Source organism: Lissotriton helveticus, chromosome 8 (genome assembly GCF_964261635.1).
Source record: "Lissotriton helveticus chromosome 8, aLisHel1.1, whole genome shotgun sequence".
Lineage (NCBI taxonomy): Eukaryota > Metazoa > Chordata > Amphibia > Caudata > Salamandridae > Lissotriton > Lissotriton helveticus.
Window position 1 is genome coordinate 1,520,379,563 of NC_136069.1, and position 27,054 is coordinate 1,520,406,616.

At 48.6% G+C, this 27,054-nt stretch overlaps 1 protein-coding gene across 1 annotated transcript in view; it reads left to right on the forward strand.

Moving 5' to 3' along the window:
• Positions 1 to 27,054, forward strand: part of TENM4 (teneurin transmembrane protein 4) — an 873,376-nt gene that overhangs the window by 638,509 nt on the left and 207,813 nt on the right. Inside the window, exons 11-12 of the mRNA XM_078658490.1 lie at positions 15,245 to 15,346; positions 20,333 to 20,527. Coding sequence (XP_078514616.1) covers positions 15,245 to 15,346; positions 20,333 to 20,527 — 297 coding nt within the window. The remainder of the gene's footprint in view (positions 1 to 15,244; positions 15,347 to 20,332; positions 20,528 to 27,054) is intronic.

A 27,054-nucleotide genomic window follows, 5' to 3' on the forward strand; every position in this document is an offset into this window, starting at 1 on the left:
GCAAATATAATTCGCCACAGCATGGAGGCGACGACAGAAGTGGCAGATATCCAATGTTCTAAGAGCAGAAGCCTCGGTAAGATACAGAGGCGCCCCTGGAAATCTCAGAATAACCCAGTCTTGGAGCAGCATCACTGTATGCAGCAGACGTCATCGCTGCTGGGCGTTCTGATGAGACTGACCTTTCATGTCCAGTGAGCTCCAATCGTGAGGATTTCCCAAAAACTGGAGTCTGGTGAGGTGATTGAAAGATGATATGCTCGTAACCTGATGGTGGCTCTTTCACAGAACATTACAGTGGATGGGTCCCCTGTCCCCTTTACTTGCCACAACCCTGGAATTCTGACTGTAGTTTTTGATTGGATGAAGGCGAGAGCTATGTTCGACGTCACTGTCGCGAGTTTTTGGTCTGCCCCATAAAGCATGAAATACAACCCATTGCATAGGAAAAAATGTGTGTGACAAAGTGTTGTTTTGCTTAAGTGGCCCAAAACGTGTGCACCAGGGAAGAGAGGAGACATGGAGGGAGATTGGTCCTTGGGTACCACTAGGCTAGTGGTCAGTTTTGGGGTAAAAAAAGTAACCGCGTTCCAGATGTGCTCGTTAAGTCGGCATGTTTCTGGTTACAAGTTTTTTTTTTTTTTTTTTTTTTTTTTTTATTGGTGTAAGAATTTTATTGCACTTTTGTTCATTACATACAAGACAAATCAGGTAACAACAATAGTTTGCCTGCCTACATCCTCATGGGCCGGCGTTCAGCAATCACTACCAACAGCCACATTGTGAGATGCACACAGCCCATCAGCCGACATCCAGAGGACCGGCGGCGCCTTGTTAGTAAGAGTCCAGTCGCACGACAGTGCCATGGCCGCTGTCTGTTGCATCAATAATCTTACTTTTCCAGTTTTCTTTTCTGTAAACTTATATGTAACTTAACTGTACATTCCCCAACTTGTAGTACCCTCCCTGCATCTTCCCCCCTGCATCACAGCATCCTCCCTCCAAGGTGCCAGCACTTTACATTCGTTCGTCCTATGTTGTCTCCATCAGAAGACCGATTACATCGCTTCCGATTCTGAATCTGATTTTCCATGTTCGAGTAGATAGTCACGTAGGTACCCCCAGTAGTCTTTGGGCCCAGAGCCATTCGGTAGTTCCTCCTCGTACGTGTTGAGCGTGTCTCGGCAATATACCATGTCTTCAATCCAGCGTTTCACCTCAGGTGCCCTTTTGCTATTCCAATGGATGGACACCCTCCTTTTAGCTAACAGGAGGGCAACAGCACAGAATTTACGCCTCAGGGCTCTCAAATTCGGAGTTATACCCAATAAACAAATTTTTGCTTCACACGGCATGTTAACCCCCAACATTTCATTCAAAACTTGCATGACTTGTTCCCAATATCCCGCCACCTTTCTGCAGTGCCATGCTAGATGCATGAAGTCCGCATCCGCCTGTCCGCACCGGCAGCAGTTGGAATCTTCCCGCAGGCCATGCTTGTGCAGCCTCTGGGGGGTGTGGTAGACCTGGTGTAGATATTTGTAATGTATAATTTTCAAATTTCCGTTGGGTGTCAGCATACCCGTAATCATGCATGCGGTGTCCCATTCTACTTCTGTCAGGGGTTCTGCTAGCCCTGCACTCCATCTTTCCCTGGCCTTTAGTGTATCGTGTCCCTCCGCCCCTTGTGTACTCGCATACAGTTTGGACACCATGTGTGATGCTTTGGGCGTAGTCAAGAGCAGTTGTAGGGGCACCAGGGTTGTTGGCTCCTCTGGATACGTTGGGTAATGCTCTCGTATTGCTCGCTGCAGCCTGTAGAAGTTAAAAGTAAACAGCGGAGATGGGTTTACGATGTAATGTAGCTTATCTAGTGTCTGAAATTCTCCATCTTTGTATAGGTCCCCTACTGTGTCTATTCCGGCCTGCCTGAGTAGATCCATGCCAACCCTTTCCTGTGTCACCGAGAGGGCTGGATGGTTTGCTAGTGGGAGCGCGGGTGCGTACAGTGGCAGGCACCTTGCTTCCTTGCCTATTAGCCGCCAAGCCTCAGTGGTCGCGTTGACTGTATTAATATCCCGATCGTGTAGCCTGGTGCGTTTGTGTGTGAGTATATTGGCCAATGGAATCGGGTCCGTGTCGCCCGCCTCCACCGCGACATGTGTCAGGAAGGGCACTTCATGATACCAAAAATGTGCGTATTGCGCTTGCGCGCACAAGTAATAGAGGTAAAAGTCTGGGACCCTGAACCCCCCCCTGGCATACGGCAATGTCATGGTGTGCAGGTCCATCCGCGCCTGCTTGCCCGCCCATAGTAAGTTAAGCACTAGCGTTTTGATATTGCGGAAGACAGCGGCGGGGGGTTTTATTGGGATGTTGTTGAATAAATAAAGAAATTTCGGCAAGAGCACCATTTTTATTATCGCTGCCCTGTCCGCTAATGAGAGAGGCAGTCTGTTCCATTTCTTGATTTTATCCTCCAGGGTTGCTATCGCCCTCCCGTAGTTCGTCCTAATGACCACCTCTGGGTCTCTGTGGAACCATACACCCAAGTATTTAGTGGGTCCGTCTTGCCATTCCAATGGATAGTCAAGTTTGGTCGGTGTCGTGCTGTCAGTTAGTGCTATCACCAGAGACTTATCCCAGTTTATCTGTAGGCCTGCTTGGTGACCAAATTTTATATATTCCCGCAGCAGGGGATTGAGGTGCTGTTCCGGGTGTTTAACATATAATACCATGTCATCTGCGTATAATGAGATGTGTATGGGTCGGGAGGGCATTTGAATCGCTGAGTGGTGGTAGTGTTGTCGGATTTTGCAGGCTAGAGGTTCTAGGACCAGAGCGAAAAGCATCGGTGAGAGTGGGCACCCCTGTCTGGTACCTCTGCAAATTTGTATGGGTTCTGATATGTATCGGTTCACTCTTATGCGTGCCGTTAAGTCTGTGTAGAGCATCGCTATCCACCCTTGAAATATCCAGGGGAACCCCATGCGCGCCAACACCGCGTGTATGAAGGGCCAGCCTATTGTGTCGAATGCCTTGGCAGCATCTAGGAGCACTGCCACAGCTTTCGTTTCCGGTGCCAGATAGTGTGCCAATGCGAACAGCGTCCGGGTGTTGTGTGTGGTGGCCCTGTCTGGAATGAATCCTGACTGGTCGGGTCTAATCAAAAGAGGCATGAGTGGCTTCAGCCTGTCTGCCAGCAGACTTGCTATAATTTTGGTATCTACATTTAACAAAGATAACGGACGGTAGGAGTCGCATTTAGTAGCGTCTTTGCCCGGTTTTAGCAGCGTGATAAGCAGGGCTTCCCTCAGTGATGCTGGCAATTTCTGGGCCTCATGTGCCATCCCGTACATTCGCACTAAGTGCGGCGCAAGGAGGTCTACGTATGCCTTATAGAATTCCGCTACAAATCCATCAGGACCCGGTGCTTTGTTGTTTGGTAGGCGCCTGATGGTGTCCGTGACTTCCTCTACCGTTATGGGGCGTTCTAGGTATTTTCTATGCCCATCTGCTAACCACGCCATTTCAATGTCTTCCATGTATTTCAGTAAGTCAGGTTGGGACGGCGAGGGGCGTGCCTCGTATAGTGTGCCATATGTGCCCATGAATGCTCGCAGTATACCCTTAGTGTCCGTGACCAACTCCCCGGTGCTAGTGGTTATGGACGTGACAGTATGTGGTGTTTTGCCTGCGCATATCTTTGCGGCCAGTTCCCTGCCGGGTCTACCCCCCTCTCCGTACCTTCTTGCCGTGGCTCGTTTAGTGACGTAGTTAAGTTCGTCCGTAGCAAACGTAGCATGTTCCGTCAATAGCGACTGGATATCCCCTAGTAGCTTGGTGTCTCCCGTCTGTGTGTAGGATTGTTCTAGCTTTTGAATGGCCTGTTCCCTCGCGTGCAGTTGGCGTCTGATATCCTTTAAGATGCCCGAGGCCGTACTGAGGCAGACTCCCCGGATATTGGCCTTGCAGGCCTCCCACAGCAGACCTGGGTCTTCCGTGGTCGGGCCGTTTAGATCGAAGTAGTCCCCTATCGCCTTGCGTATGGTGGATGCGTATACTGGGTCTTTCAATGAGGCTGCATTGAATCGCCAGGTGAAGGGTGGTGGGTCGTAGTGTGGGATGTCGACTTCCAAAAGTACCGGACTGTGATCTGACATTGTACGTGGCAAGTGTGTGATATCCACAACCCATGGGAGTATTGCTTGTGTGCCCAACCAGTAATCCAACCTGGACCAACTGTTGTTTGCTGCGTTTATGTGCGTCGCTACTGCCACTCCTGGGTTACGAACTCGCCACAGATCTGCCAACTTTATGTCTGCCATCACCTCTTTTACCATAGCCCTGGCATTTCCATGTTGTTCTAAGGTGTGAGCTGCTCTGTCTAGAGTGTCCTGCAGTGTAACATTAAAATCACCTCCCCACAGTACCTGCTGTGCCTGCATGTTAGCAATGTTGTGCCAGACCTTGCTATAAAACCCCGGGTCATCTATATTTGGGCCGTATGTGTTCACCAATAAAATCTGCTGTCTCCTAAGTCTGCCTGCTAGCATAACGCTCCGCCCTTCTGCGTCTCTATGCACCTCTGTGACTTCAAAGCCCGTCCCCCTCCTGATCAATATGCTCACTCCCCGTGAGTACGTGGAGTAGTTAGAGTGAACCACAGTCTCAGCCCACCTATCCCCCAGCGTGGAAGTGCCGTTGCGGTCCAGGTGCGTTTCCTGCAAGAAAACAATGTTAATGTGCAGTCTATCAAAATATGCAAATAGTCGTCTGATCTTCCTTGGGTTTCCTAGGCCCCTAACATTCCACGTTAGGAATTTCAGCGTACTACTACGTGACATGAGTGTGTGTTTGGTGATGATTCGCACACTGCAGTTGGTCAGATATCATGTTATCTCCCGCATGTGTGGTGCCATGGTGTGCCTCTTGCAGCATCGACAACATTTTTCGCAGATTGCAAACAGTAAGTACATTCCAGCATAGCCCCAAGGAGTTCGCCATGCTTCTTAGATACAGAGGATGCAGTCGGTTAGCTGTCGATCCCCCCCCCCCTCCCCCCACCCACTTCAGCGCCCAAACTGTGCCAAAGCCATCCCTGAGTTAACTTTAACTTTAACTTAAGCAGTAACTTATATGTCCAACAGAGTTCGGGGTACTCCCGCCTGGGGGTGTCACCAGGTTCACACATCTCCACCCACATAGTGGATGTGGACGGTCGTAAGTGTGTGTTAGAGTATAGCGTGATTGTGACCTCCCCCAGCCCCCCGCCTCCCACTAATCATAATGGCATCCTACAGTGATACATCACAATGGGTCCAGGCTCCCCCATGTCTCTAGTTCCGGTGTATACCTGGGCCATGCCGCTCAATGCGCGTATGTCCCCCGTATGGGGATCCGTTGCACCACCAGGTCGGCTATGGTCATGGCTACTCGTTCGCTGCCCCATATCCTGGTAGCCGGCCAACCCGATCCTCCATAACAATAATGTCGTTTCGCATACTCACAGTTGACGTGTCATTTCCTCGGCTCTACAGCCATCAGGGCCACACTTACTGGACGTTCGCAAATGCCAACCTCTCACGACCTGCGCCACCAATGTGGCCTCTATGGTCCATGCGAATGTCTGCAGGCCAAACTGTTTCTAGCCAGTCGCTTCGCATTGGCGAAGACCTTAAGTTCATCTTGCTGGTTAGCGTCCTTCCCCGCTCATTCCACGTCACTGGTCGGTTCCGTCCTGTCGTGCTGTTTTCTCCTCTTGCCTTGTTGTTTGACAAAGTCCTGTGCTGCTTGCACCGTTTGTAGTATGACTGGTTTCCCGCCAGTCATGACTTTGAGCTTCGCCGGATAGAGCATGGCGTACTCCATTCCAAGTTCCCTGAGCTTCTTCTTGACCGGAGCGAATTCCTTCCTGGCCAGTTGCACCGCCATAGTGTGGTCTGGGTAAAACTCTAGCGTGTTCCCCTGGTGCGTTACTTTCCCCATTTCTCGTGCCAGCCTTAGGACAGTGTCTCTGTCCCTGTAATTTAGCATGCGGGCAATAATCATGCGCGGGGTAGCTCCGGGTTTTGGCACAGGCGCCAGTGATCGATGCGCTCTTTCCACCAGGAAAACAGAAGATAGTTTGTCGGCACCAAAGATTTCTTGCAGCAGGGTCTCTATATAGGTCTCCATCTTCCCTGTGTTTGTGGATTCCGGCAGGCCCGAAATCCGCACGTTGTTCCGCCTGGACCTGGCTTCCTGGTCCTCAACTCTCGCTCGCAGGTGTTCTACTGTCTTCTCCAGGCCAGCACAGGTCTTGGTTGTGGTGCTCTGGTCATCTTCCAGCTTCGAGACCCGCTGCTCCGCCTCAGTGAGGCGTCCGTCATGTTGTTCGATTTTCGCCGCCATGTTGTCGACTCTTTGCACCACGCTGTCGAGTTTTCCGTGCATTTCTTGCAAACTTTGCTGTATTGCTCGCAGAACTGACTCCATGCCTGCCCCTTCCGTTGAGTCCTGGCCCCCCTCCACCTCCAGGTCAGTCGCGGTACTTTTTCCCTGGATCCGCTTTTCAAATTGGATCTTGGTTTGATTTCGGTCAGGTTTCCCCATTTCAGGGTGCTGTTTGGACGGGTGCAGTTCAGTTAATTTTGGGCTGCTGCCCGATGTTGCGTTGGCAGCGGAAATAGCTCGAGGCACTGACACTGCCGCCCCCCCTCTTGTTGATCTGGTGGTCATCTAGCGCCTGGATGGAATTTGGCGCCCAATCCAGACGCCTCCGTCCCCCTCTGGTGGCGGTTTCGCTGTCCGGGCTGTTGAGGCACTACAAGGGCGGTATCCCCTAGCCACACAACCCGCTGTGTGCAGGGGGGCAGACCCCACGTGGGCGGCGGGGCCCGTGCTGTTACGAGATGCAGTTGCTGCTGTGCATAGATCACAGGCGCCCCGCGCATTCCCCGGGCAGTTCGCTCACCTCCGAGGTTGAGACCTCCTGCGTGGTCCCGCTGATAGCGCCGGTGCTGAGGTCAGCGCCGGGGGCCTCCCCTTAATGCCGGTACACATTCGCGTCCCGCGCAGGCTGCTTACTTTGAGTTGTCGTCCGGCGGGAGCGTCCGCCGTCCCCTCCAGTCAGGTGCGTTTCACGGGCGCCGCCATCTTGCCTGTGGTGGAACGCACGCTCGTCTGGTGTGGCGCTGTGTCCAGGGGGCCTTCACAAGCTTCGCCGTCGCCGCGCTGGTGGTCAGTGGCCACACATCCGGCGGCGCTGGGTGTGCACCGTCGATGCCCTGCCTCTGGAGCCTCGGTAGGCACCTATCTGCCAGGTGTCCGGAGCGGCCATTTTGGCGATGTCGCTGCCCGGGGCCGAGTTTTCTGCTGATTCTGCCTTGCACCGCATAGAACGCCCTACAGCGGTTTCTCGGGACGATGTCCTCACCTTCCGACGCCCAAATCTGCCATCTCCGCTTATTTTTGTGGGATTACAAGGGGCTAAAGGCCGCTATTTACGCGACCGTCCGGCGGAGCTGACAAGCTAGTCAGCCATTCCGCAGTGCGCCCTCTAGCGCCCCCCCCATGTTTCTGGTTACAAGTTATCATTATTAGAGGAATCACTCGAGAGGGCACACAGGTTTAGGGCGAGGACTGTAACAAGGCCCTTTCAAGTACCCAGAGTGTGCTACAGTGACCAAGCTGCTTCATATTTGGGCCACTTAGACAAGTAAGGGGTACCAGCAGGAAGTTGTGCCAGCACGCCTCTTCATGTGAAACCCAGACTATCCTCTTGCCAGTCTTGCAGTCTCTATGATGCATGGGCTGGGCATGATGGTGAAGGTGGACAGTGATACTGCATGCAGAGCAATGCACAACAAGAGCGTTGAGTCTAAACTTAGTTGGAAGCAAGAGCGTAGCGGTCCACACTAGTGGTAAGCAAGAGCGCAGCGGTCCACCTTAGTGGTGAGCAAGAGCGCAGCTGTCCACCTTAGTTGTAAGCAAGAGTGTAGCGGTCCACACTACTGGTAAGCAAGAGCGCAGCTGTCCACCTTAGTGGTAAGCAAGAGCGCAGCGGTCCACCTTACTGGTAAGCAAGAGCGCAGCTGTCCACCTTAGTGGTAAGCAAGAGCGCAGCGGTCCACCTTACTGGTAATCAAGAGCGCAGCTGTCCACCTTAGTGGTAAGCAAGAGCGCAGCCGTCCACCTTAGTGGTAAGCAAGAGCGCAGCCGTCCACCTTAGTGGTAAGCAAGAGCATAGAGGTCCACCCTCGTGGTAAGCAAGAGTGTAATGGTCCACCTTAGTGGTAAGCAAGAGTATAGCGGTCCACTTTAGTGGTAAGCAAGAGCACAGGGTTCGACCGTAGTGGTATGGTGAGGAGGAGGCCCGTGTCCCAAAATGATTCAGGTGATCAGCCCCCGTTCGTGAATTGCAACCTGAGACCTGGTGCATCAAGCATAATGGGTATATTGATGGGCCCTACCAATTTTTCGCTTGTACCCCACAAGCTATACTTCTGCGAACTAATGTACTTTTAAAATTCATAAAATATTTTTATTGGAAGCGCATGAATGGGACTTCCTACATGAATGGCGGAAACTCTTCTGGTCCCCGAGGCGCTTTCCACTTGGAGCGAAAAGTGATTTTTCACACCTTCATAATCAGCACACTGTGTATCAGCAATGCATTTCTGCTTCCCTTTGCACGTTCATTAAACATAATAAGCAATGATTTTGTATGAAAATGCTCCAGACCGTAATCCAGATGTTCTAGGGCTGTTCTGCATGACGACTGTAGGCAGGTAGTTTCTGGGATTTAGCAGGAGCGTGCTGGGCTCTCACAGTAATGAAAAGGAATACGCTGCTGCTGACACGCGGAAGGCCCATTTAAAAATAATTCGAAAACATGTAGGAAACCTATGAGAGGTGTGAAGCTTAGTTAAGAGACGCCGAGCGCACACAATGATAATTTTACCCTTTTCATGCGCTTAGTAGTTCTTCAGCGCTTTTTTGCCGGAATGCGGCGCCTGTGTTTTTTTTATGCCGCATTGTCGCGAGCAGCAGGTCCAAGCAGATACTAAGGAGGTGGTGACAGGAACTTATGGGTTTTCCATAGATGCAATGATGCATTAGCTTTAACCATTTCAGCGTAGTATGTGTGACCACAGGAAACATAGAGGGTGGTTCATGTCCACCTTCTTGGAGCAAAAAGAGGAGAGGCTGGCAACAACGCGTGGTGCATTAAGGATGATGAGAGGAAAGTGTGAGTTGCTTTATTCTGTTGCTGGTGGAACCACCATGTTGGGTTGTGGTTTTAGACACAGGCGGACGAGCCTCGTTAGGAACTTCAAGCACCTTAGGATACTGGTCTGCAGTTGCGGCAGGATTTTCTATTATAAGGTCTAGGCACCATTGACCGCTAGTAGGCAGCCACTGACAAACAATAGGCAGATTGATGACAACGAGCATCACAATCGGACCAGTCGCGGCCGGCATGCCTCGCGGGTTGGGGTCATGTGGGTGGGGGGAGTTTGATTTAACAATATATATATATTTTTTTAAATAGACTTGCCTTTCTGCCGGCTGCCCGGGTCCTGTGTCTTCTCTGCTGCTGCTCTTGCAGGAACAGGAAGCAGGCAGCCAGACAGGCTCCCTCCTCTAAGCCAATCACAACGCAGCAAGCAGCATTGTGATTGGTGGGGCCGCCGCCCAGCCAGGGGCTTACGGGCAGGCCATGTTCTCCGTGCATGCTGCATTGCAGCCTGCAAGGCGAAGATCCGAGTGCACATGACTGATTTGGGCGGCCCCAGATGGCCGACCAAACAGTCATTGCGCCCTCAGGAGTGAGCAGCCCAGCCCACCCGCCAGCCCGCAACCAAACATAAAATTGTAATAACTGAAAGTTATTACCATTTTTTGTTTCTGCTTAAAGCAGTAGGGCGACGCTTCTCCGCCCTGGTGGAGGAGCCGCCCCTGGACAGGACCCGAATAGTGCAAGTTGAGCTTTGTGCCAAGGGTGGATGTGCTGAGGTGATTTTCCACCAATGCCTAACTGTGTAGCACATGAGTGCCTCCTAACCCTCAATGCTCGAGTTCAGCGGTTCTTGACCTTTTAACTTCTGTAGACCCCCACTTAATCATTACTGAAATCCGAAGGCCCCCACTGAGTGCATATTGGAAGCTGGGGGCCCCCAGTCTAAACAATTGCTATGATTATTTATTTATTTTTATTTATTTCTTTCGATTTGTATAGCGCTATATAACCCCGGGGTCTCTAAGATTATAACCCCTAAATAACATAAAAAAATATCAAAAATAAATATACACCCAGCAAATGCTCAAATATTGAAATATTTTGTCATTCACAATCAAATATAGCAAAAAATTTCACATTTTCAATTTTAGCTACTTTATTAATTTTAATGTATTAATTTGTAATAATATTTAATTTTGTAAAACAGTCTCGGACCCCCTCAGTGGGTCTCGCGGACCCTCAGGGGTCCTTAGACCACAGGTTAAGAACCACTGCTCTAGTGAGGGCCTAAAACAGCAAGTCCATTCAAGAGCAAATGTCCTTCCTCCTGTAGACCTAGTTCCAACGGTATTAAAATAACACGTTTTCCACAAAAGATTTGCTCTGCAAATCGCAGGTAAACCAGCCATGGGGTTCTTTGTTAAATGCATATTAGATCTAGGTTTTGACAGCACAGCTGTCAAACAGATCTATTACTAAAATTACACGAAGTGTGGACTTTGGTTCCACACCTTCCACCCATTGACTTTCTGAGACCTACCCCTTGCCTCTATCAGCTATTGGTTTCAGACTTTGCCAATCACATCTTAAACTCACATCTCTCACCTTATGCTGTTGGCTGTTTGGGTGTATCTTTCTACCTCTTCTCAAGTGCTCGTGTTAAACTGTGTGAGGAACTGTTTTACAACCAAAGCACACTATACCCACCCCTGCTGGTTCCCCCACCCCCACGTGTTTCGCGCTCTAATGTACTCTTTCCTACTAAAGCGCAAGCATTTGTGCATTAAATCCAGACCTTGGCTTTGCCAGTGCCTGTTTTGTGAAAGATGTGGAAGAGAATGCTGGTGCCTTTGGTATGTTGCAAAAAGACCTATTGATGGACAGAATGCAGAACAATGTCATACATTCACCCCAGTACAGAGATCAGGGCCTAAGTCCATCGTTTTTTTGCTCACCATGCCATTCCAGTTTGGATCCTGCCATATGCAAATCAGTCTTGACCCTGCGCCCAATGGGAACAGGCAGAGGATTACCGTACACATAAGAAGGTGCACTTCCGTATTCTTCCAGATGATGATAATGGTTGAACGTTTGCACCGATTCACCATGCTGACCAGAATGTCCCAATAATGCTGCATTCTTGCTTTCGTTGGAACCAACAGTTCTGCAGTGGCTCTTGGTGGCCACAGGAATGATTATTTTCAGACCAGAAAGAACATTTGCGATCAGCAGCAGCGCAGAAGAATAGACACACTGAAGGTTCTGCCATGGATTTTTAAGTACGGGTTAACTATTTTTCCATTTAAGTTAGTTGTTCAGTCAGTTAAACTTTCTGTATAATGCCGATTTGTCTGCTCCCAATTTAATTGAGGGACAAACTCTCTTTCCTGGATAAGTAGACTCTTATCTGCAAATTCACATGTTCAGGAGAAATCTTAAGGAGCCCAAAATAATTTCCCAACCAGGAGGCTTCATTTAAAACAGGCCAACACTTGCTGGTTCTAGAGCCTAAGATTTGTGAGAAGATGAAGAGGTTTTGCAGTATTTCCCAGCTCCAGGGAAGAGATTTTGAGACATCTGGTTCCCGTAGGTCACTTTGCCTGAATTTTCTCATTCGGCGACACCAAGGAAAAATGGACGCCTTTCGTACTTTGCTTCAGGATGTGGAATAAGTGTACAGAAGATCTGAGGGAAGCATTAGAAAAGTAAAATTTGAAAAATGTTTTCTGGCCAATTTTTCTGATGCAGCAAGCTTGAGGCAATTGTGAGATGGTATCTCTGACATACATGGCTTTTTGGCCACATAGAGGAGAGAGGTGCCTGCAGCTGGGACCCCTGGCCAGGGCAGGCTTTTGAAAAGAAACAATTAAAAACCATGTCAGAGGTATTCAGCCAAACTCGAAAGGGTGGGAGTTCCCTCTCAGTACCCCTAAAACTTGAGGGTTGGACACTTTACTATCCCCAACACATTGATACCTGCTTGTTCACTCAGTCAAAACATTAGAGTAAATATGCTCTAGCTGTTGTTGGCCCTCCAAAACTATTTGGGTTAAAATGTGATATGTGCTCTTAACGCCTGCACGAACATGTAAATATTGTATATGCCTGTTAGCATGATAGAAGTATAGCGGATTGAAATCTCCTCTTACTGTTCCTAGAAACATTAGGAGTAACTGTTGTGCATATCAGCTTTTAGGGCTAGTAAGTATTAGGAGTACGTATTGTGCATCTCTTTTTAGAGCTGATAAATTATACGGTGTAACTATAATTTGGATCTGTTTCTAAATGTCCTAAAAACATCTGATTTAAATATTTTCCAGATTCTGTTGGGCCTTTATCTACTTGTAGCTTCCTTAAGGTATTAGGATTTAATGTTGACCATATTGGCTTGTAATGCGCATACACAAACCTTCTGTTCTCTTCTGTGCATCCCTCGTGTAATCTTTGGCTCTCAGGCTTCACTGACCACCAGGATGCTTCTGGGGAAGTTGTCCCAATGACCGCTCTTGTTTGTCCATATTTCAGGCCCCGGTGTCTGTCATTGGCTGAAAATTCTATCATGGATGTGCTAAACCGGTGCATGTGTCGGGGTGGTATGTGCCGCTGGACCACCGATTACATGGCCTTTTGTCTGCATTGCTTCCATCTTTTGGCCTCCTATCGTATCTGAGAGGCGGTCCTCTGTCACATGGGAAAGCGGGAGCCCCGTCTCCCAAGAAGGAGCTTCCAGAAGGTTGCTGTGTCTAAAACTGGTGTCCTGCAATAGTTTTCTCGTAGTACACATTAAATATTTATGAATTCACGGACTTCCATAGTTGGAAGCAATGAAGGTTGGGTTGTAAGTTCTATAACAGTGTTTTTCAACACGCGTACAATAAATAAGGTTGCTATTTTTGCATTGGCTACCGGTTACATTGTTGTAGCGGAACAGAAATTGAACGTTCCTTTCCTCTTGCCTCAGTCGCCTTGTAGAACCTACCCTCCCTGGTACCCATAAGGTAACGCAGAGCAGGACGGATGAGGGCCGCCCTTTAATATCTCCCAGGAGCCCTCTGTGGCCCGCTCGTGGCTCTCGTTAGCGCCCCAACCAGGAAGTCTGTTGACCGGCTTATTTGTAGCTTCCTGGGTTGAGGGCCCTGGCGTGGAACCTGTTCTCAGATAACCATAGGTTCTGCTAAATTCAAGAGATGAGAAAAAGAATCGTAATTACCCGGCGGACCACCTCTCTGGCCTCCGCCGCAACATGTTTAAATGAAAAATGCTTCCTACCAGGTCCCATTCTCTGTCCTATAATTACAGCCAATTCCATCTGTCATCCATTTCACGTTGATGGGTCCCAAAATGATAGAGCGGGACGAACCCATCTATTTTATTCCATAATTCATCCTATCTCGCCACTAACCAGCTCTTGCCGGATGCTATTGCTAAGAGCCTGTAATGAAGCCGGGCCCGCAGTATTGTCTTATCACCGGCGCACTCCATTGTGCCGATTTAAGGATCCCGCTCTGCTGTTTTCATTAAAGGCAGCATGTAAACAATAATGATTGGAGATTGCCTCCCAGCCAGGCTTTCGAACATTGTGTTTTTCCAGACCATTATGGCGATGAATATATTTTTGCAGTGCATTCCAACAGTGGCATTGCAGGGTAGGGGAAGGGAAGGGGGGTGTGGGTGGAGGTGCTTGCACACAACAATCACCATGTTAAAGAAGTTGGGGAAACTGAATTAACCTCTGCAAAATATATAGCCTGATTGATTCTTGAGCACGAATATGTGATGTGATGTTTGTGCGACAAGGCTTGATGGGTTTCTTGGACGTGAAGACTTGATGTGACAATTTGTTGGCCGACTATCAAGGGCGTCACAGGCAGGCTGTGTCTACTTCCATCACTCACTTGTAATCCATTCTCCGCTCATCAGCCATGGAAGGAGATGGTGCGTCGGCCTTGCTTCGTGGACCTCTTCGTCTCTGTCGCTTCTATTTTTGTGTTTAGAGAGGCAGTGCTGTCTCTGTGATGGACTTAAGACTGCAGAAGCCACTGTCTGCAAACTTGAACTGAATCTTCAGACAGGGAGTGAAAACCTGGTTCGGGCAGGCTCTTCCAAGCGCCACCCACTCAATCCTTCACAGATCTAGGCTGTGGGCTTCTGTTCCTGGGTGTAGGGTCTCCACCCTTTCTCCACTCCTACACCATCCCTTAGCACTGTAAAAAACCCTAAAAAAAATGTTTTTAAAACTCTGTTTTTGAAAGTTTGTTGAAGATGATTAAGTTGCATGGTAAAGCAATAAGAAGTCTAGATGCACACGCCATGATTCGGGCCGTCAAGCAATAAACTGTAACATAGCGCTTTCATGTATTGTCTGAAAAGATGGGAGCTAGTTTCAGACAGCCTGCTGCCTGTAATATTGTTTGTAAGCTGTAATATAAGAAAAAACTTGAAAAGAAGAAGTGTAATCTATGGGCATCAGTAAGTGACTCGCCTATATTTAGGCAATAAATGTAGGAAACAGACCATGGGCCCGGTTACTAGCAGTCTCTGGGTTACAGGGCACAACTTTTCTTATCCTTGGTTTACCTTTTGGTGAGCACAAGCTGTGTCCATGTACATTGTGAGTTTAATTGAATGTAATCCTGATCATTCAACGTACACCTGGGACGAAAAATGAAGACTTCAGAACAGGAAGTTGAAATATCCTGAACCAAGACTATCTGGAAGGAAAGTGTACAGCGCGTGACCCTCAAAAGCGATGGTTACAGGTAAATAACTTGTTCATTATCAGGTCTGCTACTCCATCTCGCTAGAAACCAGTCTGGAGATCTCAGAATGCATTTAATTGTTAAATACAAGTCGAAGCTGGCCCTTAGGCTGTTCCAGTGACAGAGCTATGTGTTAATACTACCCATGGCCCATTTCTGAGCCAAAGAGGTGTAGCCCCAATCCTAGCCCAATATGTTATACATCCTTGGAACTGGTCAGGTTTTCATTTGTTAAACCAGCATTGCTTCTTTTTCCCTCTAGAATCGGTGGATGACTGCCCCAGCAACTGCTATGGAAATGGAGAATGTGTGTCTGGGAACTGCCACTGCTTCCTTGGATTCCTGGGCCCTGACTGTGGGAGAGGTATGCAGTTTTTCTTTGCTTTTGTGTTACTCTGCGTCGAATTGAACAAGCATTAGCAAAGACAATAGGTCTCGCATATTGTACAGCAGCCCGGCTGCTGTGCAGCATTGCTAAACATATAGATTTTTTTAAGTGCTGTGATGCCGCCTGCTTCAATATGCTTTCTTTTTATTTTTTTTAATCAAACTCATCGGAGTGGGTTTGGGGATGGGGCAACACGTAGGGAAGGAGAGCGGAAAAGAAGGACACGATGTGGGGAGAGAACATGCAAGAGATAATGGGGAAATGCATGCACTGCAGGGGGTTGGCAGGACAGGCCGGGGAGGCAAACAAACAATGTAAGGTGGGCAGGAAGGGATGGGGCAGCAAGCTGACAATGGAGGGCAGGCGCACCTAGTAGCAAACTGACCAGAGAAAGTAGGCAGGTGGCACATAAGTGTGGCAGGGTATGCTCAGACGTGAGTCCCTTGCTCACTTTGCCACTGGATTCAAGCAAGCCTGGCTGACAACGGCTGGAATGCCAGAAACCGGTCCTCGGAATCTTGTTTCTGGTCCGGGGAAGGCATGGCTTGGCGGTTCGGGCTGGACTGTTCCCATGGGGCACAGGGTCAGACTAATTTGCATATAGCCATGTCTGAACTGGGGTGGCAGAGTGGGATAAAGAACGGTGATGGACTAAACCCAGATCGTTTGACTGGGTGTGAGTGTTTGATTGGTTCTGATGCTCCGTCCATCACCACCCCCTTTTGTACCGCAGGTGGCACTGTGGCAGCACACAGACAACGGAGGATGGGAGGGCGGGGTATGGATGTGCTTGGATACCTGAGAGTGGGCAGGAAGAGCTGGGCAAACGCAAACTATGAAGGGTGTACAGGAGCAGATGGGAAGCAAATGGACAATGAAAGTTGCATGTTCAGGGCTGGGGCAACAAATTGACATGGGGTGGTAGGAATCAAGATCGGGAAGGGAGGAAGCTAGAACAGCAACTGAGGGAGAGCAACAAAGAGGGAAACGGAGGGGGAGAAGTGCATGAGAAAGACAGCTGGAAAACACACACACTCTCATAGAATAAGTACTTAAACTAAGACAAAAAATGAGCAACTGAAAATTAGCAGTGGAAAAATAAAAGTAATGTGTCCATGCTCTAGGGGAACGACAAACACAAGAAGAGGAAGGAAAGCCTACAGAAGCTGAATTATAAGAAGCAAGCAAATGAGCGTGACAATTAAATCAACCAATTGTAAGCAGTGGGTGGGCTCCAAGCGCACTGTAAGCTAACACCATGTCTCATGACAGATAGCACATGCGTTCTCCTAGGCAATACTTTAAAAAGGGACATTCTTTGTAGAAAAAAAAATTTCTCCCTGCCTAGTGCTGAATCTGTAACCATTACTGACAATAGACATTTTAGAACATGTGTTTGTCTGATGATGACAGCGGGCATTTTGAGGTCTGTTGTGACGTCAATCACAAGATGGCCTCTTTAAGTTGTGCCTTGGTATGTGGCACTTCGCAGACTAGTGGCGAACAATCCATCACTCAATCTCATGGATACACTCAACTTGAGTGGTTGTGCCCGGATAGGTAGAGCTTGCCCCCATCTTCTGCAGCTACGGGTCTGTGGTTGAAACCACCTCTGAATTAACCCTGGGCGTAGTGTGCGGAGTGGGGCTCCGCGGAGCTACGCGAAGTGGGCGCACAACTACGCCCACCCGCGCACTCCGCGTAGCCCCACTCCGCGCCGCCCGCCTCCCTCCCGCCCTCCCTAAATACATAAATAAATGTATAAAAAGCTTTTAAAAACACTTACCTTGTCTGCCGCGTCCCCGAGGCTCCCTCTCGCCGTCCCGCCGTTCGCGCCGCCACCGAATCGGATCCTAATGCGCATGCGCGGGCGGCCGCGCATGCGCATTCCTCACGAGAAATGTGCATGCGCGGCCGCCCGCGCATGCGCATTAGGATCCGAAATGGCGGCGCGCATCGCGGGACGGCGAGAGGGAGCCCCGGGGACGCGGCAGACAAGGTAAGTGTTTTAAAAAGCTTTTTATACATTTATTTATGTATTTAGGGAGGGCGGGAGGGAGGTGGGTGGCGGCCGGCTACGCACCGTCTGCGGAGCGCGCGTAGTGCCGCCTGGCTACGCCGGCTACGCAAAATGCGTAGGAGGCGGAGCGTAGCTGGCCGCCCAGGCTTACTCTGAATCCCCTAGTGAAGAAGAGGATGAGGACAGTGTTGTGGAATGCTTAGACCTTTGAGTTTACTATTCCTTGCTGATGTTTAGAATGCAGTGTACATTGTTCTAATTTAGAAATTGTTTTATATGTGTCTTCACTACCATGCAACGCCAGTTATCCTAATGATCTGCCGTTTAATGAACCCATTAATAATTGCTCAGTGGATTTATTCTGGTCATCGATCACCCCGTTACCAGTGCACACTCATTGCAATGGCGATCCACCCGGTCTGTCCTGCATTGTAACCTTCGTTACCCATTGCTGCCATGCCGGTGACCTTCCAAGTCCCACTGCTTCCTCATCTGCATGTTCATCTTGTGTCATCCTCAATAAAATCCCACTATTTAGATGCAGATCTGCTCCTGTACTCTTCCTCTTCCATGATCCAGTCCCAGCATGAACTTCCTGGTATTTCCACCTCTGAAGCCACACGTCACCAGAGCCCTACTCCCTGCTTGCAAAACCTTCCCTCCCCTTCATACCTTATTACTCAAACCTTTTTAGAAGCACCTTTAAATGTGTCAGCAAGACGGCTGAGTCAAATGCATCCTTCACACCAGGGAAAATGACAAGTCTCAGCAGGGCCAACTCCGCTTTTCATTCTTCCGAGGTTGGTAAATTGTGCAGAATTAAATTTGGTAGTAGTTATTTACACCATTTAGAAATGACAATAGGTTGAAATAAAGCGGTGCGTAAAAACCCAGTACTCCCCCAAAAAAACAGAAATATTATGAATTGGCTCTTTTAGGATGGGCTTTTTTCCACAGGAGTTGGGGCAGGAGCTGTGATCCCTGGGTTTGTGTTGTCATGTAATGACTGTCTCCTATTGTGAGGTCATAATCTGTGCATTTTCTGTGCTAGTTATGGTTTGCACAGTTGGTGTGAGTTAATCATAACTGGCATATTTCAGTGTCTTTTAGGTTTGTTTTTGTAACCATTGTTCACTTTGACTGTTTTCTGACTTTTTTGTAAACCTATGATAAGGTGTTATAACCAGAACTTCACTTTACATGTACTTTTTTCAGCGAATTTCTGTTAAGAAATGTTACCACATGTAAGTGCTTTGACAAATATCTCTCCTTACTTTAGGTATAAATCTCCCGCCTCTTCCTTTAATGCACCGTCCAATAGTTGTCCCGCCACACCTCGGTGGGCAGCACGGCCCGTGTGGCTTTCAGCTCGCTGCTGCGCTTCACAGCCAGGACATTGATTGCGGACAGTTTGTGATACTGAGAGAGTGGGCAGGGAAGGGGTCACCGCTCATCCCTCCTGCCTGCTCGCCTCTTCCTCTTCACGCCTCTCCTCTCTGCCTCTGCTTATCTCGCCTCGTGCTGCTGGCCGCCCACACAAGCGCTTGGAAGCCCTGATTGCGCTGCCCTCCCTATTGTCCCGTGGCGAGGCTGCTTTCTGCGGAGTCATCTAGTTAAAGAAAGTCTGCTCGAAGCTACCTGGCCTGGAGCCAGCGGTCCCGAAAGGCCCTTTCAGGCGCCTGATTTAAGCCCAGCATGCATTCAAATGCAGAGCTTTCTCAGGGAAGATAAAATGCGCAGGCCACCGGGCGAGCAAGTGTCGGCCATTTATTCCCAGAATAACTGAGCCGGCGGAAGGCGAGATCTGGACAAAGCTTTTAGCATTTTTATGCGCTGCTGAATCTGCTCAGCATTGTCACATGTTTTTTAGCCTGTTTTTTCCCCTCTCCCACCGCCCCGAGAATCTTTTTGCCACATACTGCTGGCTGGTTGTATCACGGTTGAACACTCGCTGCTGACATCTGTGATCTGCAGGTCTGGAGTTTCAGTAAGGTCTCCTCAGCCTTTCATCTTTCCGAGGTCTTTAAAATAACAGCCATTACATTGGGGAGTAGTAACACCTGTTGTTTACGGTGAATAAAAATGGCAGGTGTGATATGAAGAGCTTTATGAAATGAAGTTAGTATTGCAATTATAACCCTTATTGGGAACCCTGTGTCGCTCTCCTGGCCATCGGCATTTCTGGGTAGTCAGGGCTGGTAATAGCTTGTCCTTGTCTGGTTTTAGTGTGGTTCTCTGTGGCCTCCCCTCCCTAAACAAACATTGGGGATTTCTGGGCCAAGTACACAGGAGAGATGCACAGGAGAGGTCTCTTATCATTGGATTGTGAGCACCTATATAAAGTATTACATTCATTGTATAATGCAGGAACCGATCACGACTCTAGATACAGAATAGGATGCACACCTTGTGTCCAGGAGGGACAGACCTCCACCATATTTTCAGAATATCTTCATAAGAGGAATGCACGTGCAATGAATCTAAATGTAACGCATTTTCCTTTTCATTGGCTTTCTTGGAAATCTGCCCTGATGAGGCCTTCCTGGACCATGTTGGACACCCCAGTTTTAGTTCAATAGGGCAAACCCCGATTCACTGAGTAGGCATGTGGTACAATGGGTGCCCCGGCATTGCCACTGAGAGCCAGAGAGGTCTCTGGATTTACTTTACGTTGATTCTTGGCAAGATTCATCAAAATGTTCAATAATGCACAAATTGTCTTGTATGTTGGAAACTATTGTTACTGTGCACTTTGGCTTCTGTAATGTTTGTACTTCCTAAACATTATTTTAAATGAAATCGAAAAAATGAGTAAGAATCAAGGGTCTCTTGAAGCGGACATCTCTTGGCATGTGTATAGTATGTACAGTGTGTTGTTGAATGAATGAATTGCAGTGTTTTCTTGCTAACTTTTTTTATTGTGTCCTTCTTATTCTTTGCAGCTTCCTGCCCAGTGCTGTGCAGTGGGAACGGACAGTACACCAGGGGGCGGTGCCTGTGTCACAGTGGCTGGAAAGGGGCGGAGTGTGACGTGCCGACCAACCAGTGCATCGACGTGTCGTGCAGCAATCATGGAACCTGCATCACGGGCACGTGCATCTGTAACCCTGGCTACAAGGGCGAGAACTGCGAAGAAGGTACGCGCCTCGCTTTGCGTTGTCGCGGGGTCGTTTCCGGGTCAAGGAGCGGATGTCCGAGTGCGCGTGGGCCCTGCGGCTGCTGTTAATGACAGACAAAACCACTATCAGTTAATATGTGCCCATAGCTTTCCCGCTTCATACCACTATTGGATTACAAACACAACAGTTTCATAACCTCCTTGTGGGGCTTTTGCATTCTTGATTTGACGTTTTCACTTATTTGTTTGTTTGTTTATTTATGAGGTGTATAGAGCTCTGCATGTCATAAGTGCGCTGATATTCCATTTTCACTAGATGAGGAACTGGGGGAATCATAGCTTGTGTGGGAAGGTGTTGCAGAATTGTCTATTTTTGACTGCTAGACACCAGTTATTATATTTGTGTCAACTCCCAGTGCTTTCAATGGAAAATGTAGAAGTGCAGGTACTCACTATTTACAGTACCTGTTTGCTCCTTAGAAGTGCCGGCACTCTTCCATTAAATGCATCGCTGAAGCACTAAGAAGTGCCGGTACTCTCCCTTACGAATTAAAGTGCAGGTACTCAGTACCTGACAGTACCTGCCCATTTAAAGCACTGTCAACTCTGGGTCTGTACTTTTTCCTTCTACATCTTTTATTTGTCAACTTTTCCAATTTTATCTGCCCAGGAGCATTTCTTTCTCCAATAATCCCTCAGCAGGATATTCTGGGGCAAGAAATAGTGAAGGAGAAAATTGCACCCTCTCGTGATCACTGTAGGTGTTTGGGAGAGTGACAGCTGACATCAGGATGTGGGTGGGTGAGGGAGAGAGAGTGGAAGCAGCTAAACTTTGTTTCACTGAGCGGGTGGGGCCAAGGTCGGACTGGGACACAAAATAAGCCTGGACACCAAAATAAAAGTGGCCCCTTGTGAATTAGAAAGCCAGAAAATTGGCCTATGTTTGCAAAGTGGGCCAGTTTTAAACTGGTTAAGACGGTCTATATAAGTGCTTTGCAACATACGCAACGCTGCATGGATTTTGCTTGCTGCAGGCAATGTTTGTTTTAATATCAGGGAAATCAACTAAAAACGGGCCCAGCAGACCCGGTGTTTAATTTGTCAAAGAAAGAAAGCCGGTGCCAAAGTTCTGCTCCGATGCCTGCGGTCGGTGCAATCAAACGTTGGCTTTCCGATTTGTTTATTTTCCCTCTTTTGCATTCGGGAAATATCTCATTGGAAAAATAAGTGCTGGTCCCCAAAGATAAGTGCCAGTGACCGTCACTAGTAAACACCGGCTCAAATTAAGCTCTGATCATGCCATAAACAGCCGGAAAATGTTCCACACATTGACCTGTCAGACCAGCCCATCGGGCACTGCCTCATATAGACAAGACCGACCCTGGGCGGGGCACAAAGAAGGGAACTTAGGTTGGCTGCCAACCAGGCCAGGGCACTGTGCCATGAATAGCTGCCAACCGGGGCCAGTCCCCTGAGTTCTGAATGGCCCCTTGCAGCTGATTTTTAATACTATGTTGTGCTTTCTCCTTAAAAAAAAAAGCAGAAATTCCACTGTTCAGGCTCCGTCATTTAGCCCACCACTAGTACCAGCATCATCATAAGTCATAGAGACCGCAGCCATGACCGCTGACCAAAAATATAATCATAACAACAGAATGCTTTTCTTGTCAGAATTATTTCTTAGAGTAATCCATAACATGTGAATCTAGAATTGTCCCAGGCCCCAAACTATTGTTACTTGTGTGATCTTTCCCATCTCTCTGGATGACATGAAGACACAATGAGAAGGTACAGGCGCCTTTGTGCTTCCTCTAAAGGGTACAGTGCTTAAGTTGTGTAAGTGCCAGAAAGGTATAGCAGTGGAAGCGTCCTCATGTTTATTCCCAGGGAGGTACAACGTAATCACTTGCCACTGTGACGTTAATGAACCTTCAACTAAAGTGCGACAGTACCTTTCAGCCGGTATTGTGAATAGTATCATATTTATGTATTTATTTATCAAGTTTTATATAGTGCGAACAAGACCCAAAGGTTTCAGAGCATTTTAAAGAGAGATCACAGCAGCAATAACATGAGATACATGTGGAGTTAATAAAATTACATAGTGACATTGAACAAAAATAAAATACAATACATCGTATGATAGGTGGACGAACAGATCGAAGGCAGCCAAGGTAGTATCCTTTCCTGCCTGAGGTGACGGTAACCCTCCTTGGGAGTTAAAGGAGGGAAGGTGCAGTTCTAATTTTGTCTTGTGCGTAGAATACAAAGAGCAACCTCATCTATGCAGCTCAGAAGTGACTATATTTGGTGCTTTGTTTGAGATGAGGTTGAAGAGTACACTGGTGGCAGGGTGCGTCAACACGACTGTGTCCATGGATGAAGCCGCCCCGTCATCATCTAACTCCCATTTACTAAATACCAATGCGCTTCCTACTCATCTGTCTTCTACTTGTGACCACTCTACATAGTTAGAGGGTACCCATTTGGGGAGGTGGTCCAGCGCTTAATTTGTGCTGGTGCTCTACACCGGCACTTTATGACAGTTCACCACATGGTGGTGGTGTGTGCCTATTTTCAGAAGAGCACATCAGTTTAGCAATGCAATATGCTCTAAAAAATATTAATAGCGATGCTTTCACTGGCCATTGGTACTGACTTTTTGCAGCGCGCAGGGGGTGATGTAAGATGCAGTTGCATCCTTAGTGGGCCCTTTCACCCAATGGTTTCTTCCACCAACCTTTTTTAGCCATTGCCTGGAGACTTTGTCAATCACGCCGTGGCTAAGCCCATTAGAGTGTTCATCTCTCACATAATGCGATTGGCTGTTTGAGTGTATCCTTCTTCCTCCACTCCAGTGCTTGCATCGAACTGCAGAGGGGCTATTTTACAACTCTGACTCTCTGTCATCTCCTGCTGTTTACTTTATGTGATTCTTGCTCTAATGTTAAACGCTTCTTGCATTAGCACATTAAACCTGGCCCTGTTGACTTTGCCAATGCTTGTTTTGATAGGAGGTACATGGTGCACAACATAAGGGATGGTATGGTGCTCATACTGTGAAGCTTGCAATGTGGGGAAGCCTGGAGCACTTTCTCAATACTAGAATGCTCATTAAACGAATGGAAAAATTGGGCTGGTTGAGCATTAGAATGGATTGTATAAATATGCCTTTATTGCGGCACTGGTCTGGGTGGGACTCCTGTATCGAAGGTGCCATCTTGTTCCCATTGTGAGGACCGTGAGTCTGATGTACGCCTTAGATCTCGCCCTCTGATTCTTTCGAAGAGCACCATCCCGCTAATTCTCAAAGACATCTTGTACCTTTATAGTGGAACCCCTTGAGCTAATGTATGAATTGCTTATGCTGCGGACACCTAACATAGGTCTGGGAGTGCAGGATCCACGCCTGATTTTCAGAAAAAAACAAAGTAGAAAAAGTATTTGTATGTTTATATTATTATGAAAACCTTAAAATCTGGCCTGGACCCTTTTGGTCCTATTTTGGACATCTGTGGCAAAGAGAAAAAGTTCACAGCCCGGATCCCTGCCGCAGAACTCCATGTCCAGTTAGCCATTTGCAACTGCCTGGACTTCTGAATCTGAAGTTTTGTGGCTTCCCTGGCCTGATGTGGACAACAAAAAGCAGCACATCCATTCTTCATGTCTGCTGGGCAGGAGTGCGGTGTTCCAAAATACTCTTGTACGACCGCAGCCTCAGAAAGGGGTTGAGTGAAGTTTACCTTATGCTATCCCAGTTTGTGCGTTGAGAATGCCCATGAGTTTGCCTGTTGGCGCAGTTCGTGATGCTAGATTTGCCTGGTGGCGCAGTCCTTGATGCCGGATTTGCTGGTGGCGCAGTCCTTGATGCCGGATTTGCTGGTGGCGCAGTCCTTGATGCCGGATTTGCTGGTGGCGCAGTCCCTGATGCCGGATTTGCCGGGTGATGCAGTCCCTGATGTTGGGTTTGGTTGGTGGCGCAGTCCCTTATGTCGGGTTTGTCTGGTGGCACTGTCCCTTATGTCGGGTTTGCCTGGTGGCGCAGTCCCTTATGTCGGGTTTGCCTGGTGGCACAGTCCATGATGTTGGGTTTGCCTCTGGCGCAGTCCCTGATGTCGAATTTTCCTGGTTGCACAGTCCCTGATGTCGAGTTTGCCTGGTGTCGCAGTCCATGATATGTTTGCCTGGTGGCACAGTCTGTCATGTCGAGTTTGCCTGGTGGCGCTGTCCGTGATGCCGGATTTGCCTGGTGGCAGAATCTGTGATGTCGAGTTTGCCTGGTGGCGCAGTCCCAGATGTCGGGTTTGCCTGGTGGTGCAGTCCGTAATGCCTGATTTGCCTGTTGGCACAGCCCTTGATGCCGGATTTTCCTGGTGGCACAGCCCCTCATGTCGGGTTTGCCTGGTGGCGAAGTCCCTGATGCCGGATTTGCCTGGTGGCGCAGTCCCTCATGTCGGGTTTGCCTGGTGGCGCAGTCCCTGATGCCGGGTTTGCTTGGTGGCAGAATCTGTGATGTCAGATTTGCCTGGTGGTGCAGTCCCTGAAGTCGGATTTGCTTGGTGGCAGAATCTGTGATGCCGGATTTGCCTGGGCGCAGTCCCTGATGTAGGGTTCGCCTGGTGGCGCAGTCCCTGATGCCAGGTTTGCTTGTTGGCGCAGTCCCTGATGTTGGATTTGCCTGGCGGTGCAGTCTGTGATGTCGAGTTGTCATGGTGAACTTGGGGTGACTGAGATCAAGCTCATATCTTTCAAACTGGATGTGTGAACCACCCCGATATCTGCAGGAGTGCCGTGACCACACCCGACGGGTGAAACCTGTTATCAATTGAAAACTGTGAATTTACTTTAAAAAAGCAATTTCTGGAAAAATATACAAGCCTCAAACATGTCTTCCTTATCAAATAGGACCAGAAAGCAGCATATGATCAAATAAAAGCAGAAAAGTAATCCTGCCGGGTGTGATGCAAGTGCTTGTGGACGTGACTGAGCCCAGAATGCACCACACTGTGCCAAGGCAGGGCTGAGCCAGATGAGCTCCGAGCTTGGGTGTCTGCGTTTGTAAGATCTGTGCCGCCCTACTCTTACCAGGGAATGCACCTCGGAAAAGCCACTGCTGTCAGATTTGTTTATTTAAGAGTTTTATATAGCGCTGGGCAGACCTTAAGGTATCGGAGCGCTTTACAACAATTCAATCAAATCAGATAATGCGTTGCATCAAAAAACTCAGTTCCTTGCCGAAACTGGCAAGCACAAGAGTTTGCCATGGACTTTGAAGGTCACATTTGGATTTCCCGGCATCATAAACTGAGATTTGCGTGCAAGCCTAATACCTCTGGAGGCCAGGGAAGCACAGAAGCTAATGAAAGAAATATACTCCCTGGCTATTGCAACAGGCTAGAGGTCTGATCAGTGAATGGCCCCGTTTTAAATAGAAAAGCAAAGAGCAAGACAGTGTGAAACTTTTGACACAAGAGAAAAGTACGGATTAAAAAAAAAAACCTTAATCGCCTGATTTGAAATGTAAAGTCTCCCTGGCCCCTCCCACCCTGCTGCATCCGAATAGCGGGGTCCGCCTGGCAGAATGCCCCCGTCTATGGCCATTGTGCTGAGCCGCAGAAAGATCTGGAGACGAAGAAAGTGAGACTTTTAATCCTGTCCCAGGTTTGTCACCGGTCACCACACAAGAGCGGCGCGCGGGAAGAGAACGTCGAGGCCAGAGAGGGCGGGATTAGGGCGGCCATTGTTGGTGACATCTTTTGAAAGGGCCCGCGCGGACATGAAAAATAGCCTGCGGATTATGATGAATGGGCACTGGTGACAGGCCAGCTCCCCTGGCTCAGCCCTCTGTGTTGAAGCGGAGGTGACGGAGTACGGGCCGCCAGTGTCGCACCGCCTCCAAGGCCTACCTTTATTTCCCCGTGACCTTCCTAGGAGATGATTAATGGCCCAGTGGTACCCTGTCGACAGAGGGCCTGAGATCCCAGAGCACCGCGCTAGGCCATCTGGTGTGACCGCGACAGGCCGCAGGTTGACCCATCCTCTTTGTACCTATTAGCCCTGAAGAAGATCCAGGCCACGTCTGCCTGGTCTCACGGTATTCGCTCAGGCTCCTCCGCTAATGGTTGACGACATTTATCCACCCGCCCTTTTGCACCATCTTGTGTTTCTCCAGACAGCAAGTGCTGCAGTGAGATCAATCACAAAAAAAATACCACATCGCGCCTTGGAATCCACTTTGAAGGCGTGAATATTTCACTTACGAAGGTTACGCCGTTAGCTGAGGCTTGGGGGAAGAGCGTTGTTCCCCAATGTTTCTTGGTCCTGGTCAACAAGCCTTCGAAGCTGTAGTTTCCTTGAGGTTGCCATCTTGTATCAGGCGGGCTGCGCCCTGTGTTGGGGTCCTCCGTGGTTCCTCTGCTCTGCATTCAGGCTTTAACCACAAACACTGATCGAAAGTGGCTCATGGGAGAGGATTTTCAGTAGACCTCAATATCTCAATATATAATGAAATGTGTCGATGAATTCAGGTGCAGGCCATGCTGAGCT